General features: G+C 37.4%; 1 protein-coding gene across 2 annotated transcripts in view; it reads left to right on the forward strand.

Moving 5' to 3' along the window:
- The first annotated feature begins 546 nt into the window (after positions 1–546).
- CAPN7 (calpain 7) overlaps positions 547–15981 on the forward strand; it is a 41445-nt gene continuing 26010 nt past the window's right edge. Inside the window, exons 1-6 of one of the 2 annotated variants that reach the window (XM_045037629.1) lie at positions 547–918; positions 3820–3928; positions 8599–8756; positions 9658–9725; positions 11631–11831; positions 13549–13635. In XM_045037629.1, the coding sequence (XP_044893564.1) occupies positions 817–918; positions 3820–3928; positions 8599–8756; positions 9658–9725; positions 11631–11831; positions 13549–13635 (725 nt within the window). In that variant the 5' untranslated portion in view covers positions 547–816. The remainder of the gene's footprint in view (positions 919–3819; positions 3929–8598; positions 8757–9657; positions 9726–11630; positions 11832–13548; positions 13636–15981) is intronic. The other variant, XM_006936421.5, reaches the window with a different exon arrangement.

Raw genomic sequence — 15981 nt, forward strand, 5'->3', positions numbered from 1 at the left:
ATTAATTACAACAGCATTGAGTTGAACAAAGGATAAGTACAAGTGAAGATAAATCACCTTGTTTGTTGACAATTCAACCAACATCACACACGGTGGGGGGTGCTATATAGGGTTATGACTGAGTTGATAGAAAATAAATGCTATTAAAGGGTATCTTAAGAGAATCCTATGTCCTATTTTACGTCCCTAATTTTTAAGAAATCGGTCCAGATGACTCTGGAAACTGTTCTTCCATGGCCCTTTACGCTTCCCCCACCTTTACACATTGTGGAGAAAACAGCTCCCTAAGGCGCATGCGCCGCTCCTGCCTAGCGTTGCCAGCAACAGCCGCCGTAGGCATTGCCACACCCCCGCAAACCAAGGGGAGGTGTGCCACCCGGACTCCACTCTGCTTTCGTCTGCCCAATCCCCGGAGCCTTGGCGATCACGTGCGCGCTGCCGCCGCGCAGGCCAGGCCCCGCCTATCACCCACGTACTCCCGCGAGCCCGGTCTCCGCCGCCCCATCTCCCGAGAAACTCCCGAGGGTCGGGCTGCGCCTGCGCAGTGGAACCGGTGGGCGGGACGGGGGAAATGCGGTGGCCGAGAAGTGGGGCGGCCGTACAGGCTGGGAACCGGCGCGGCGTTGAGGCGGCTCGGTGTAGCCGCGGACCCGGGCTGGGAAGACCCGCTCTCCTCCCTCAGTCACTGAAAATAAACTTTGCTGCACTTTTGGCGGCGTTCTCGAGTCCGCCTCCCGGCCTGTGCGGAGGTCGGCCAGGAGCCTTCGTTCGTCAGGTTTTCCCTCCCTCCCTCCGCCGGTGCCGGGCCTTGGCGCCATGGACGCCACGGCGCTGGAGCGGGACGCCGTGCAGTTCGCCCGGCTGGCGGTGCAGCGCGACCACGAAGGTCGCTACTCCGAGGCTGTGTTTTACTACAAGGTAGAGCGGGGGGATCGCTGCACTGTTTATGAAGCCAGGGGGCGGGTCCAGGTGCCGCGGCGGCCAGGCCCACTGAGCTTTGCTTTTCCCTCTTCCTGCTCTGTTGCGCTCCTTTGCAGGGGAGAGGCCACCCGGGCTCCTGCCACCGTGGGCGGGTTTGGTAGCGGCTTGGGAGCCACCACTTCTCTGGTTACAGTCTTGGATGGCCAGTGTCCACCGTTGAGCTACGCATGGCAGCAGTAGTTAGGCATGGGTTGTTAAGTAGCCAGCTAATTCTCGCTGTCATTTGGCTCTGATTTATGGCTAGTGGGAAGTGGTCTCTGATAAACACTGAAATAATGCATGTTCTTTGAAGAAAATAAAGTTTTAAAGAAGAATAACACGTCTCTTACCGGAGCATTTATCTTTGTGCTTGTTTGTCTACGCGTATGCACGTACACACGTTTAAAAAAAGCGAGTATAGTTGACGTGGAACGTTACATGAGTTTCAGGTGAACAACACAGTGATTCAGCTTCTCTGTACAAGACAAACTTGGATTGTACTGTTGATAGTATTTTAGCCTGTTCTTTGTATTTGAGCTTTAAAAAAGTCATTAAAGTTGCTTGTTTAATCTTATTAACGACAGATGCGTAGTATTCCATTGTGTGGATGTGCCATAATTTATTTACAGACTAATGGACATTTAGGTTCATTCTGATTTTTCAGCATCATAAGTATTGGTGCGGTTAATCTCCTTATAACTAACGCTTTACACATTTCTTGGCAGTTTATTCCTAAGTTACCGGGGGCGGAATAATTAAAGAATATGACCTTCTACAGCCCACTCTCTGCTCTCCGGTCCTGAGGATTTGCAAATACACTCCTCCAGCTCTTAGCCATGGCCTCTGCTTCCTAGTGGAGGTAGCTGTATCCTCGTGATACAGTCATCTTTTTTTTTTTTTTTAAAGAAAGAATGTCGGACTTTGATCATACCAGTAGTAGTAATTTTTTTTATATATAAACGTGTTTGCTATCAGTAATGTGTGGTTTGCTTTTCTCAGATTATTATTTTATTGCCTTCATTTAATAATCCATATTTAGAGACTTTTGGTGTGTTTCAGAATCATTCCTTTTGGACTTTTTTTTTGAACAATTTCGCGAAGGTGGTATGTGTTTAAAATTCAATGTGTTTTACTTTTGTGAAATAACTGACAGATATTCATAGGTTAAAATAGTGCCATATGAAACAGCTTTGTCTAAAGCAAAAGAAAATACTATACCAGTGCCTCTTATTTTGCTGTAAGATTGCATGCATGAAGAATTTTTTATCCTTGAGAAAGTCAGAAAAGTGGTTGTGCTTCTAGGAACTGTTTATGTAAACTTTACCAGATATTTAGCATTTTCTGTCTTCATACTGTTGTTGAGGGATTCCTTAATTGTCATTTTCAAATATAGATTAAATGAATAAAAACTGATACCAGCAAGTTTTTAGTTGGCTTTATTTCTTTTAAGCCAGATAGTTATTTGAAAATCAGTATTTACATGCAAGATAATTGGAGGTATGAAATATATATTTATACATATATAACATCAGTTTGAGATAAACTATGTTGTATTTAGATAATAATAGTACATAAAATATTTAATGTTTACATGTAAAATTTTCTTTCTCCTATGAAATGTTTGAGTTACAGAATCTGAGGAAATCATCTTCCTTACCCCCCACAGCCTTTCAATAAATTTTCATATGGATCAAAACCATACTCTTCTTACTGATTTTGTTAAGTTCAGTGAAACAACCCCTGCTCCACTAACTGTATTCAGAAAGTTTTGTTCAGTAGATAGCTGGCTTCTTTGGATCCAGACAATTTGGCAACAGCCTCTGCAAAGTGCACATGCTTAGGTTATTGCTAGGAAGGTGTTGCATGGAGAAATCTCTTTATGGTCCTTCTCACCATAGCATTTGTAACCTGTTATCCTAAAATGGTAATGGGGAGAACTAGCCGCAGCATAACTGGCTATGGGAGTATTAAAAGAACTGGAAGATGAATGCAGATTTTCTTAATTAAAATACGTTGATTCCGTACAACTGAAATCTGCTTTAAAATAGATTTAAAAGGGCACCTAGGTGGCTCAGTCAAGAGTCCGACCCTTGATTTGGGGTCAGGTCATGATCTCACTGTTCCTGAGTTCCAGCTCTGCATAGTGCTGCTTGGGATTCTTTCTCTCAATCTGTCCCTCCAAGCTGGCATGATCTCTCTCTCTGTCTCAAAATAAAGTTTAAAAAAAATGTGTCACCCTTTGGCAATATTTTACATGGAAAAAAAGATTTTCCACTGTGAGATATTTAACCTTTATAATCCCCCCCCTTTTTTTTTAATTTTTAATCTCAACATTCAACAAGGGGCTCAAACTTGGAACCTTGAGATCAGGAGTCGCATACTCTACTGACTGAGCCAGCAAGGCACCCTAAGCTTTATAATTTCTTACAATCTTTTTTTGACACTTAATTTTTTCAGTTATCATTAGCCTATTAGTATGAACCAGTAATAACCAGTATTATTATTATATACTTATTCTAATGCTTTTCAGGCCTAATTCATATTTTCAAGGTATATAATTTTAAGTCTGACCTATTGCATAAAAAAGGAAAGCAGAAAACGTAGAAGTACAGCTATCCTGAGAAAATGTTTATAATCTCATATTTGAGTTCATAAATTTTTAACATTATGAAAAAATTGAGAACTGAAGAAAAGGTATCGGGGGGTTATATAAACCCCACTTACTACTGTCTTAAAGACCTTATTTTGTCATTTATAGAAAGCAGTAGTGAGTTAGAAAGTGGTAGAGAAAATTCAAATTGTAATTCATTTATTAGATTCCTTTGATTTTTTATTTTTTTTATTTTTATTTTTTTTTAGGAAGCTGCACAAGCCTTAATTTATGCTGAGATGGCAGGATCAAGCCTGGAACATATTCAAGAAAAAATAAATGAGTATCTGGAAAGAGTTCAGGCTTTGCATTCAGCAGGTTAGTAAAGGACTACTAAATGTCATTTTTTTCCTTCTCTCATCACATCCTTTCCCCCTATGTTTCTCTTTTTTTAATTTTTATTAAGTATAGTTGACATATATAGTGTTACATTAGCCCCCTATGTTTCTCTTTCCTTTTCATTTTCATCATTACGTCTTGATCTTCACTCTTGCTGCTCATTTCTTTTTTGGTAGTCATGTCTTTATAAGTCATAATGTGGAAATAAGTGATAGATCTGTGAATAGGAAACTTAGGGATAATATAGTCCAGTCTCCTCTAATTTCTCAGGAGTACAGAGATACTGAATTACCTATATTTAAACTGTATCAGTGGCAGAGTCAGGATTAGGACCCTGTTAAAGTCTACTTTTTAAATATCTGTCACATGCCCTCTCCTGATATTAAGATTAAATGACTTCAGTTGACCCTTGAACAAACAGGGGTTTGAACTGTGTAGGTCCACTTACACACAGACTTTTTTTATGGTACTGTGAATATATTTTCTTCCTTATGATTTTCTTAATAACATCTTCTTTTGTCTAGCTTACTTTATTGTAAGAATATAGTATATAACACATATTTAAAATATGTGTTTATCAACTTGTAAGGCTTCCAGTGAGCAGTAGGCTATTAGTAGTTAAGTTTTGCGGGAGTCAAAAGTTACATGCGGATTTCTGTCAGTGCCCCTAACCTCTTCATTGTTCAGGGGTTATGTCTCCAGTGTTAACGACTTCAGCAGCGTGTTCATAATCTCTTCTATATCAGTATCCTCAACCTCAAGACCTTAACTAAACTCTTTTTTTAAGCCATATCTTGGAAACCAACATGTAAGTTGATACCTGGAACAACTTGTATTTACTTTTATAGTAAACAGCATGGCAAATGCTGTGACACAAGCACACAGGCTTAATGATCACAGTTTTGTTAGAGGTATGTGGCTGCTGTCAAAATCTGCTGTTGACATGGTAGAAAAGGAAGTGGTAGCCTACTGATATTTAGCCTTAAAAATGGATTCATCTCACTAAGAGCTCTTCTTACCCCTTTTCTTCTGTGACCCTGTAATAAAACCACAAGCAGCTTAGAGGAGTCTTTATTCAGCATTCCGTGCTGGACTTTGTGCTGTTTTCCATCACTTGTTCTCAGTAGATCAGAGCAGTTATTAGCACATGGTTAGGAAAAAGTAGATCCCATCATTGGATTTCTTGTTAGGATAATCCTCTTAAGGACGAGATAGTTTAGTTTAAGACAGTGCCCAGAAATTGCGTGTATTGAAAAGTCATCTGCCTGTGTATTAGGGCCTCAATTAATACAAAGTTCTGCTGATTCATGTAGTCAAAATAACATGAAATTCAAAGTAACTCTGTCTTCCCAGCCAAATGAGTTTATAAATAAGATATTTTTAAATGTGATATTCAGGCATGGATTGTGACAACTCTAATCTCTTGAGGAATAAAGGTTTGCCAGTGAAACAGAAGTAAAGTTCAAAAGGATTTTTAAAGCATAGCGTACCTTAATTGTTTTGCTAGCTTTTTGACCCTCTTTGTTCAACAAATGAAGTATAATTTGTAGAGAATCCAATGGATTAATTATTATTTTAAGCAAAAGAATCCCTTTTCAGGTGAACATTTCAGACAATGTGTAAAACAAGTTTTGCTGACAGGGGACTCTTGAGGGATAAGTTGATTTCTGGGTGGGGAAGGGTAACACAGTTTGAAATTCACCAGTATAGTATAAAGAGCTCAAGATTTAGAATTAAAAGATCTAAATTGTAGCTTGTAGCTGCAAAACCTTAGGCCAGATCAGTCCATCTCAACTGGGAACAGTTTTGTACCTCAGAAGATTTTGGGCAGTGTCTGGAGAGATTTTTGGGGTTTTAGAATAGGGAGAGGTAGGAAGTATACTATGGCAACTAGTTGGGTAAAGGCTAGAGATCTTACTAAAGATCCTCTGATGCAGAGGATAGTCTACAGCAAAGAATTATGAAAATGTCAGTCATGTGTGACCGAGAAACTTTGGGCTAGATATTTTAACATTTTTGAACTTTGGTGTCTTCATTTTGTAAATGGGATGAGTATATGCTTCAGAGAGGTGTTAAAGTTCTAAAAAGTTGCCACCATACCTTTAAGAGAGAAAATGTGAAGCTTTTTTTTTTTTTTTTTCCAACGTTTATTTATTTTTGGGACAGAGAGAGACAGAGCACGAACGGGGGAGGGGCAGAGAGAGAGGGAGACACAGAATCGGAAACAGGCTCCAGGCTCTGAGCCATCAGCCCAGAGCCTGACGCGGGGCTCGAACTCACGGACCGCGAGATGGTGACCTGGCTGAAGTCGGACGCTTAACCGACTGCGCCACCCAGGCGCCCCAGCTTTTTTTTTTTTTTTTAATAACAGCTTTATTGAGCTGTAATTCACTTACCATAAGATTCACCTTTTTAGAGTATACAATTCAGTGGTTTTTAGTATATTTCCAGAGTTGTGCAGCCATCACTGCTAATTGTAGAACATTTTTGTTGCCCCAAAAGAAACCTCTTATCCATTAGTAGTCACCCCCTCTCCATTCCTCCCACCCACTGTCCTCTAGCAGCCACTACACTAACCTACTTTGTATCTCCCTGGAGTTGCCTATTCTGGACATTTCATGTAAATAGAGTCATCCAGTATGTAGCCTTTTGTGTCTGACTTCTTTCCTTTAGCATTAATGTTTTCAGGGTTTATCCGTGTTGTAGTATGTGTCAACACTTCATTCCTTTTTATGGCTGAATAATAAAGCCATTGTGTCAATATACCATGTGTTGTTTATCAATTCATCAGTTTGATGGACATTGTCTTGCTTCTACCTTTTGGCTGTTGTGAATAATACTGTTTGGAATGTACGTGTGTGTGTTTTTGTGTGGACATAGATTGTTAGTTCTCTTTGATATATACCCAGGAGTGAAGTTGCTGGGTCATGTGGTAGTTTTATGTCTAACTTTTTGAGGAACTGCTGAACTGTTTTCCGAAGTAGCAACACCATTTATTTCCACCAGCAATGTATGAGGGTTCCATTTCCTTCACATTCTTACCAACATTTATTATTTTCTGTCTTTCTTAATTTTAGCCACCCCAGTGGGTATAAATGTGGCATCTTGGGTTTTGGTATGCATTTCCCTGCTGGCTAATGTTGAGCATCTTCTCATGGGCCAGTTGGCCATTTGAATGTCTTTGGAGAAAGGGTTGTACAGATCTTTTGCCTATTATGTAAATCAGGGCTTTCCAGAGAAACGGAAGCAATAGGATATAAAGATATTTAGCATAAGGAATTGAATCATAACAGAGCCTCATTATGGAGGCTAAGAAATCCCATCGTGTACAGTCTGCAAGCAAGAAAGACCTAAGAAAGCCAGTGGTATAGTTCTGTCCAAGTCGAAAAGCTGAGAGGCAGGGGAGTTGATTGTGTAAGTCCCAGTCCCTGGGGCAGGAAAAGACTTAAATAAAAAGAGAGAGAGAGACAGACAGACAGACAGACAGAGAGAAAGCCATCATTTGGAGACAGTAAATTCTCCCTTCCTCTGCCTTTTTATTCTTTTCAGCTCCTCAGGGGATTAGTTGATGCCCACCCACATTGGGGAAGACAGTCTGCTTTTACTACCAATTCAAAGGTTAATTTCATTCAGAATCACTCTCTTAGATGTACCTGGAAACCAAGTCTAGACAAGTATCTAGGCACCCAGTTAGAGTTGATACAAATTGATAAGATTAATCATCACACTCATTTTTAAAATTGGAGTTGTCTTTTTATTATTTAGTTGTAAGAGATTTTTTACATTCTTTTTTTTTTTTTAATTTTTTTTTTTCAACGTTTATTTATTTTGGGGACAGAGAGAGACAGAGCACGAACGGGGGAGGGGCAGAGAGAGAGGGAGACACAGAATCGGAAACAGGCTCCAGGCTCTGAGCCATCAGCCCAGAGCCCGACGCGGGGCTTGAACTCACGGACCGCGAGATCGTGACCTGGCTGAAGTCGGACGCTTAACCGACTGCGCCACCCAGGCGCCCCAGATTTTTTACATTCTTGAAATAAGTCCCTTAGAAACCTTTATATTAAAAACAAACACTTATTTCAAAGAGCAGTAAAAATACATGATTATTTAACCTGGACTCAGATGAATAGGAAACAGCAGGAACTTTATCATCAGGGCCTAAGATACTGTGCCACACAATTATTGTCTGTACTGAAAAACATTGTTTTAATTTCCTTAAATAAAGTAGAGTTTCTTTAGAATCAACATTTTCCAAATTTTTTTGTTTTGTCTTTGGGGCAGGGCAGGGGTATGTGAGGAGTACTCCAGGTGTTTTATTTTTTAAAGGAAGAAAGTGCTGGCAAGGATAAATTCAGGGGAAATTTTTTTTTTTTTTGTAAATAATACATTTTTGATTATTTTGGTCTCTGGCATGTATTGTGTGATGAATTACAAAAGTAGGGATTTTTTTTTTTTTTAGGCCTTAAAATTCAGATTGAAAGGGGAGAAATTAGTTTTTAGGGATCATTATTTGACCTTGTTTTTAAAATGAAAAATTACAAAGTTTTGATAAAAAATGTCTTAAATGTATTAAAGTGGTGTGTTTCCTGGATATATATAAATACACATAAATGTAATATTTCATCTGTATGGCCCTTTTCCTATCCTAGTTCAGTCAAAGAGTGCAGATCCTTTGAAATCAAAACAGCAGTTGGACTTAGAGCGTGCTCATTTCCTTGTTACACAAGCTTTTGACGAAGATGAAAAAGGGAATGTGGAAGATGCCATAGAATTGTATACCGAAGCTGTAGATCTCTGTCTGAAAACCGTATGTATAGCTACTAAATTTGGTGGGATTAAGCGAAGAGATTTCTTCTGTTACTGGTGAATTTTATTTAACAATTCCTTTAAGAAAAAAATTACTGTATCGTTAAGAAATATAATTAAGTCACTCCTCATTAAAAGATGATGAAGAGTAGATAATGATGGATTTTTAACATTTTGTTAAAAAATGGAGTTTTAAGATTGAATCGTTAGGCAAGGTTGTTGTTGTTTTTAATTTTAGGTGTTATTTTTTAACCTGTTTAAACCCATGTACCTAAAATTATTACAGGAAGAATTCACCAGCACAAATCCATGAATTTAGAATAAACCTCCCCCCATTTTTTTTTTAATTTCATACATTAAAAAATAAGTGGTTTGGGAGAGCTTTATTGTGTTGCAATGTAAAATCTATATGCTGAGGGGCTTTTACTGCTTCCTCTGGACCCTGTTTGGGACAGTTAGCTTTAAGGGACATCTAGGGCATGAGAGAGAGCAGTGTAGTGTATTTGACAGGAAGATGAGGTGGAATGATAGAGAGTGGTGTTCTCAGTATTGTCAGAGGACTGGCTTTTTGTCCAGGGAAACCATCTTGCCTGATTCTGTAGGAACCTGAGACTGGGGGTGAGTGTTGGTCTCCTGAGGCTCCTGCTGCTCAGCTTTCCATGACACCATGTTTGTACAGTTGTGGCTCGTTTACCACATGACGTGGTCTTAAAGTTTACCTCAGTGACATGTTTTCAATGCTGTTTTAAATGATACCTTTAAGGATGAAAACAAATGGTCATCTTGGTTTATTCTCTCGTTATTTGAAGAAATATATTGCGTTGTAAATTATCTGCTTAGAAATATGGATCAAGCAAAGAAAACAATTATGCTTCAGAATGTCTGTCTCTCTTTCTCTTAAGTCTTATGAAACTGCTGATAAAACTCTGCAAAATAAACTGAAACAGTTGGCTCGACAGGCACTAGATAGGTGAGTTTTGGTCACTCAAGTTCTTATGGATGGCAGTGTACTGTGTTACTTAAATTTGACAGATGTCTCTAAATGTGTTGTAGAGTTCGTAGTGACAAACGTCCATCTTTAACCTGAGATCTAGAGCAAGTCGACCTTCCTCTGGGTGAATTTATTTCTTTCTAGTTCCCTGCTTTCAACTCAAGAAATAACAAATCAGTCAAGACACTTTTTATTTAGTGTTTGCTATGTGTAAAAGAAAATGATGATGATATTGATACGATTATGATATTGAAGTGGAAGACTTCCTTCTGTTGTGTCGTACCAGATTTCCAGAGAGCCTTCCAGAACTATTAAAATTAGAGAAATTGACATTGCGCTGGCCTGCATCCATATACATACCCCCAAATTATATAGTATCTGTAGCTCTTTCAACTCTTTGCTCAGATGTCCACTTTCCAACAAGGCTTTGCCCTAACCATTTCATTTAAGATGGAATCTCATCCAGTACTTTCCTCTTGCTTACTCTTTTTCCCACAGACCTTACCACTTTCTAAAGTATATGACATTTACCAGTTTTATCATGTTTATTATGAATGTCTGTGCTCCTTTGAACTCCAACCCTCCATGTAAACTGTGAGTGCAGAGAATTTTGTCTCTTTTGTTCAATGCCGTAGCCACCTAGCTGAGTGCCAGACATACAGTATGTGCTCAGTGGGTATTTGAGAATGAATAGATTTGTGCAAGAGAACTATACCTCTTAAAAAAGAGTGTTAGAGATGAAAGTAAAGGATGGAAATTACATTTATGTATGAATAAAATTACCTCTTTTTGAGGATCTTACTAGGTAGCTATACCACCCCCAGCCCTTCTTTTTTTTTTATTGAGGTATAAGAGTCATCCTTCCTTTTTGTTGCCATCATCTAACATTTAGTTTGTCTCTCCAGATTCATGAGGGTATGAGCACTTGACACATAGTTATCTTCTCCATTTTCACTTCACTAGTCAGAATCATAGGTGATGTTTATTACCCATGTGGATAACCCATCCGGTGTCCTCTGAGTGCACCCTAAGCACAGAGGGGTGGGTCGGTCATTGGCTTCTTTGAGGGTCTGTTCAAAATTATGGGTCCTCTTCCTAAGAAAAATGTACATAAAAATTTTTTTCATGTACATTTCATGTAATTTCAGTGTTCACAAGATTCCTGAAGCTCCTATGTGGACCTCAAGTTAAGAACTTCTGTTTGAACCTTTGACAAAACAAAGCCACAATTTCCTTGGATATCATGTGACACATTCCATGATCAACTCTTGCCCTGGTCTCATCTTCTCCTGCCTCTCATTTGTACTTTTCACAGGGGCATCGTCCATTCTTTTGAAGTTATCTTTAACTTGTGCTATTTCATACTCCTGCACATCTGCACGTGCTCTTCTCTCTACTTAGAATGCTCCCTCACTCCCCAGGTGGACTTCTGTGGCTCACACATCCAGTTCAGAAAAACCTCCCTTGACTCACCCTTTTTTCTCGGTCATTAAGTTAATGTCTTCTGCCGTGCGTTCACTCGCATGTAATACTTCTAGCATCTGTTACTTTTGATGCAGTTGTCTTTCTTTCCTCACAAAATTCTGAACACCTTAAGAGAAGAGATTGCATTTTATACATTCTTATATCCCCCTTACTTTGCATAGTATCTGACATGCAATATGTGCTCAATTAATGTTCTCAGTAATATTATCAATTAATGTTTATCAGTAGCGAAATACTGAATCTTACTTTGGGAAGTAGCTTAAGTAGTGAACTGTTGACTGGTATGTATGAATCTTACTAGTTTTACATTAGGAATGCTTGACTGGTTCTTGAAGTAAATTTTATTTTCTGGAAAGCTTAAAAACTAGAACAGTTTTTCTGTACCTTTTTCTATTATAGAGCAGAAGCATTGAGTGAGCCTTTAACAAAACCATTATGTAAAATCAAGTCAACAAATATCAAACCAAAGCCACCTCCAACGAGAGCACATTTTCCACTAGGGACTAGTCCCTTCCTTGAAAGACCTCAGCCCTTTATAAGTCCACAGTCATGTGATGCACAAGGACAGAGATATACAGCAGAAGAAATAGAAGTTCTCAGGTAAATCAGTTTACAATTCATTGTAATGAATAATTTTGTTAACATAATCAACACAGGTAATTTAATTTTCATCAGGTTCGCTGAGTTGTATTCACATCTTTGTTATGGTGTGTTGTGCTCTTATTCAGGTATAAATTATATTGCCATATAGCCATAACTTGAAATAGTTAAAATTTATTCTCATATATTTTAGTGTTAGCATTTCTAGTAGATCTTTCTGAAAATCCTAACGTACTTTAAAATTGAACACTGAAAAGGTTAATAAAATAGAGCTATGGTAGACCACTCATAATCTATGCAACTGGTAACCAGAGCCCATTAGGGAAAACAGTTGTCACCTTGAAATAGTTTAGACCTAGGTCAGCAAAGGGAATGGTCTTTAAAGGGTTATAAAAAAGAAAACGAAGAAAAAACAGAATATGTGACAGAGACCTCATTGCAAAGCCAAAATGATGTACTGTCTGGTTCTTTACAGAAAACATTTGCCAATCCCTGGTTTAGGAAGCCAACTCAGAGTCTGGAAGCAGCCTCAGGGGATATTAAAAATGCAAAACAACAAAGTTGTGGAAATCCTTGTGATTGTGTTGTGAGCCAGTGTAGATGGGCTAAAGCCAGTGTGGCTTTTCTTCAGTTGGAGGAGATCCAAAGTGCTCATAACTGTGCAAGTCATGTAGTCTCACTTTTAATTTCCTAAAATTGAACTGAAAGGCTTCCTTCGTTTGCAACCGCCACCAGAAGGCAGTTTTCTTTTTTTTCTTCCTGAAGATTTTCATTCTTCTACTAATGTGACTCATTTTGCCTAGAACAATTGCACATGAACCAATACAACACACAGGACAAAGAAGGCTGGTTTTGGAGTTGAGAGACCATAAGTAACAGTCCGACACTGAGGCCACTCAGCATCCATATGCTCCTTTGTACACACATTTGAATTTCATGCTACAACAAAACAACTCTACCATTTCTACCTAACAGAATTCAGCTATCCTTTATACAGGTGAAAAGTTCTCATCCTCTCAAAATGAGAATACACAGTCATTGTATCCATTGCTCACTGTATTATTAACCAGTCCTCAAGGTCAGTCACAGTCTCACTGAATATTATTACCTAAAGACTAAATTGTGAAGCTACCCTGAAACTACTTCTAAATAAAATGAGGGAAAGAAACAGAAGAAGAGAATAGTTGTTACATACAAATAAACATATACACAAAATATGCAAAGCTGCTACAAACCACATTTCTTTAATTTGTCAACGACCATAGCTTCCTTCTTGCACTACCCATCGCTCATGCTCATAACCAGAAAATCTGAAGGACATATTTTTCAGAATTGTAAATGTCATGTTTTTTAAGTTCCAAAATAACTAAGTGATCACTTTCTCCTTTTGGGCTTAGGATAGAAGCCTAAGTTTTGTGTCCTGCTGTCAGGGATACTTTTGATACCTTTAGTATAGGCTTATCTTGAGACCATGGTTTAGTTGTGAAGGGTGTTAGTTTTAAAAGGATAACTCTCACTGAATTGAACTGTATCGGTTATTTTTTGGTATTCAACTATTTTGTGAAAATGATATTAAAATAAAGATATCAACAGTATGAGATTGTCACTTTAATTTTACTACAGCGCCATACCTTGTCATATAATTTTAAGGCGTTTAAATGAGATTGGTAGTTAAGATAAACTTGAACAATTAGATTTTTTTTCTTGTGCTTTATAGGACAACATCAAAAATAAATGGTATAGAATATGTTCCTTTCATGAGTATTGATCTGAGGGAACGTTTTGCCTATCCAATGCCTTTTTGGTAAGTAAGTACTATTGTAATTTCTATTTCCAAGATCATTTTAATTTTTCTGTAGTTTTTCCATACTCTGAAATCCAACTTAATTCACAGCCTTGAAATTATAATTTGTAATAAAAATTTGGAAGAGAGGTACAGCTGTGAGAAAAAGGTAAGGCAACATAGCAAGAGTATCTCTGTTGTCATTTGCCTGGTAATGGGTACGTACGAATCTCCTTTTGCCTGCCATTACACTAGCACAGTACCTGGCACAGAGTAAGCCCTCAGTAAATGTTTGTCAAATTGGTGTTTGAATCCCAACAACAAAGTCAGTAAAGAAATTGAATGGAAAAGTTGCGGAATGACAGTGTCATTGTTTACTAAAATCCAGTTCAAGAAAGGGTTAATTTTGAAAGTGTTGGTTAGCACAGCCTTCCAGCACTGTGGCAACTTATATGAAGAGCCTTAAAAATGTTATTTGGTTCATGACTCCTGGCTTCTAATCCTAAGGAAATAAAGATTTGGCTAAATATGTGTATAATAAGAGCATTCATGAAAACATCTGTGAGCAAAAAATTGTTGAAACAAACTATCCAAAAATATGGAAATGATTAAATTAATGGCTCATCTATGTTATAGTAAATGTTTATGCTACCAATAAAAAACACATCTTTGAAAGATGTAGGGAAAACGCTTGCAGTGTAGTAAATTAAAAAAGAAAAAATTTGGATGTTGTATGTGTATTTTTCCTTTTTTATGTATTTATAGAGATGTAGAAAAAAGATATAAAGGTACACATCCAGTATTTACAGTGGTTATCTTGATGGGAAAATTGGGTGATTTAATTTTTTAAAATTTTTCAAAATTTTTGCAATGAGCTTGTTATACTTACCAGAAAAAAATCAGAGTTGATTGTTTATTATATACAGAATATGTAAAAGGCTCTATAAAGAACAAAAGGGCTCTTTCCCATTTTCTAGTGTTTTGTTATTCTTAGATGGGCAAAAGTTTGATATCTCCAAGCCAATGGGTTATCAACCTAAGTTTTTGCACTCAACCATTTGATGCTGGTTACTGATTAGAGTCTGAGACATTTTTATATCTGAGAGGTTCTATAGTATTGATCGATGTTAAGGGCACACAAATTCTAGAGCCAGACTATCCAGTTTCATATCCTGTACGATGCTGGGCAAGTTGTTAAATCTGTCTCAGATTTTAAAATAATAGTAGAATCTGCCTCATAGTGTTACTGTAATTAGTCAATAAAATGCAAAGCACTTACTGGTGCTTGTTATATTGTTAATATAATAAGGGTTAACTGGTAGAAAAATAATTACTTTGTTAAATGCTAAATTAGATTACAAAATTTGGTTGTACATTTCAGACACTTCAAAGTGTTTACAATACACAAGAAAACAAAAAATGTATCCCTTTGAACAATAATTTCACTTCAGGAAACCATTTCTGAAAAGTGTTTATGGATGTAGTAAAAAATTGATATAAAAGATATTCATCAATATTGTAATTGTGAACGTGTGAATCAGTTATTCTAATATATTCTTAAATGGTTATGTCCAAGTAGAGATGTAAACTTGCAGTTCCAGTTTTTGTGTAACAAGTTAAGATAAATCATGTTTTTAGTGCTCATGCAACCGAAAGTCTTTAAGACAAATACTGTACAACGATGAACAACATGTTTTCAAGAAATTAAGTAACATGGGAAAATGCTTATAATTGAAACACTAAAATGTAACACCATGCAAATTCCCTTAATTTAGGCATAACACTGGTCACAGTTGGAATTTTACATGTTTTGTATAAGATTACTTGTTTAATGCCAGGCTTCCACGGTGGATTATAAATTTCATAAGGACAGAGAACATGTCTACTTTAATTAAATTATGCTCCAGTAATCAGAAGAAAAAGTAACAGTAAATATTTCAAAATTCACAGGTAACAGACTAATGAAGAAGGGCTCCACAATTTGTAAATCTTTGGCTAGAAAGGTTGAGTGATTAAAGTTATAAGAAAACATTGAATTTGATAACTGTGGGGACTTTTGAGAGATCGGATATTAAGGAATCTTGGATTTACTCTATTCTCATATGGCAGGTTAATACAAAGTGATTAAACTATGGATTTGAATTAACTTTATATTTTCCCCTAAAATTTTGTGATGGCTGTCTTTAAATTATTCTTAATTCATTCAGCTCATTTTCCATTAACAATCAGCTACTGTTAACTACTCAGGTACCAAAATGTTACCTAGAACACCAGTGGTTCTATGAGACGATCATCAAAAAGTTTGAGAAGTGTTATATATGATAGTCGAAGAAATTTACATAAACCTTGGTTTATTAAACATTTACA

This window comes from Felis catus, chromosome C2 (assembly GCF_018350175.1).
Source record: "Felis catus isolate Fca126 chromosome C2, F.catus_Fca126_mat1.0, whole genome shotgun sequence".
In the NCBI taxonomy this organism is placed as follows: Eukaryota; Metazoa; Chordata; class Mammalia; order Carnivora; family Felidae; genus Felis; species Felis catus.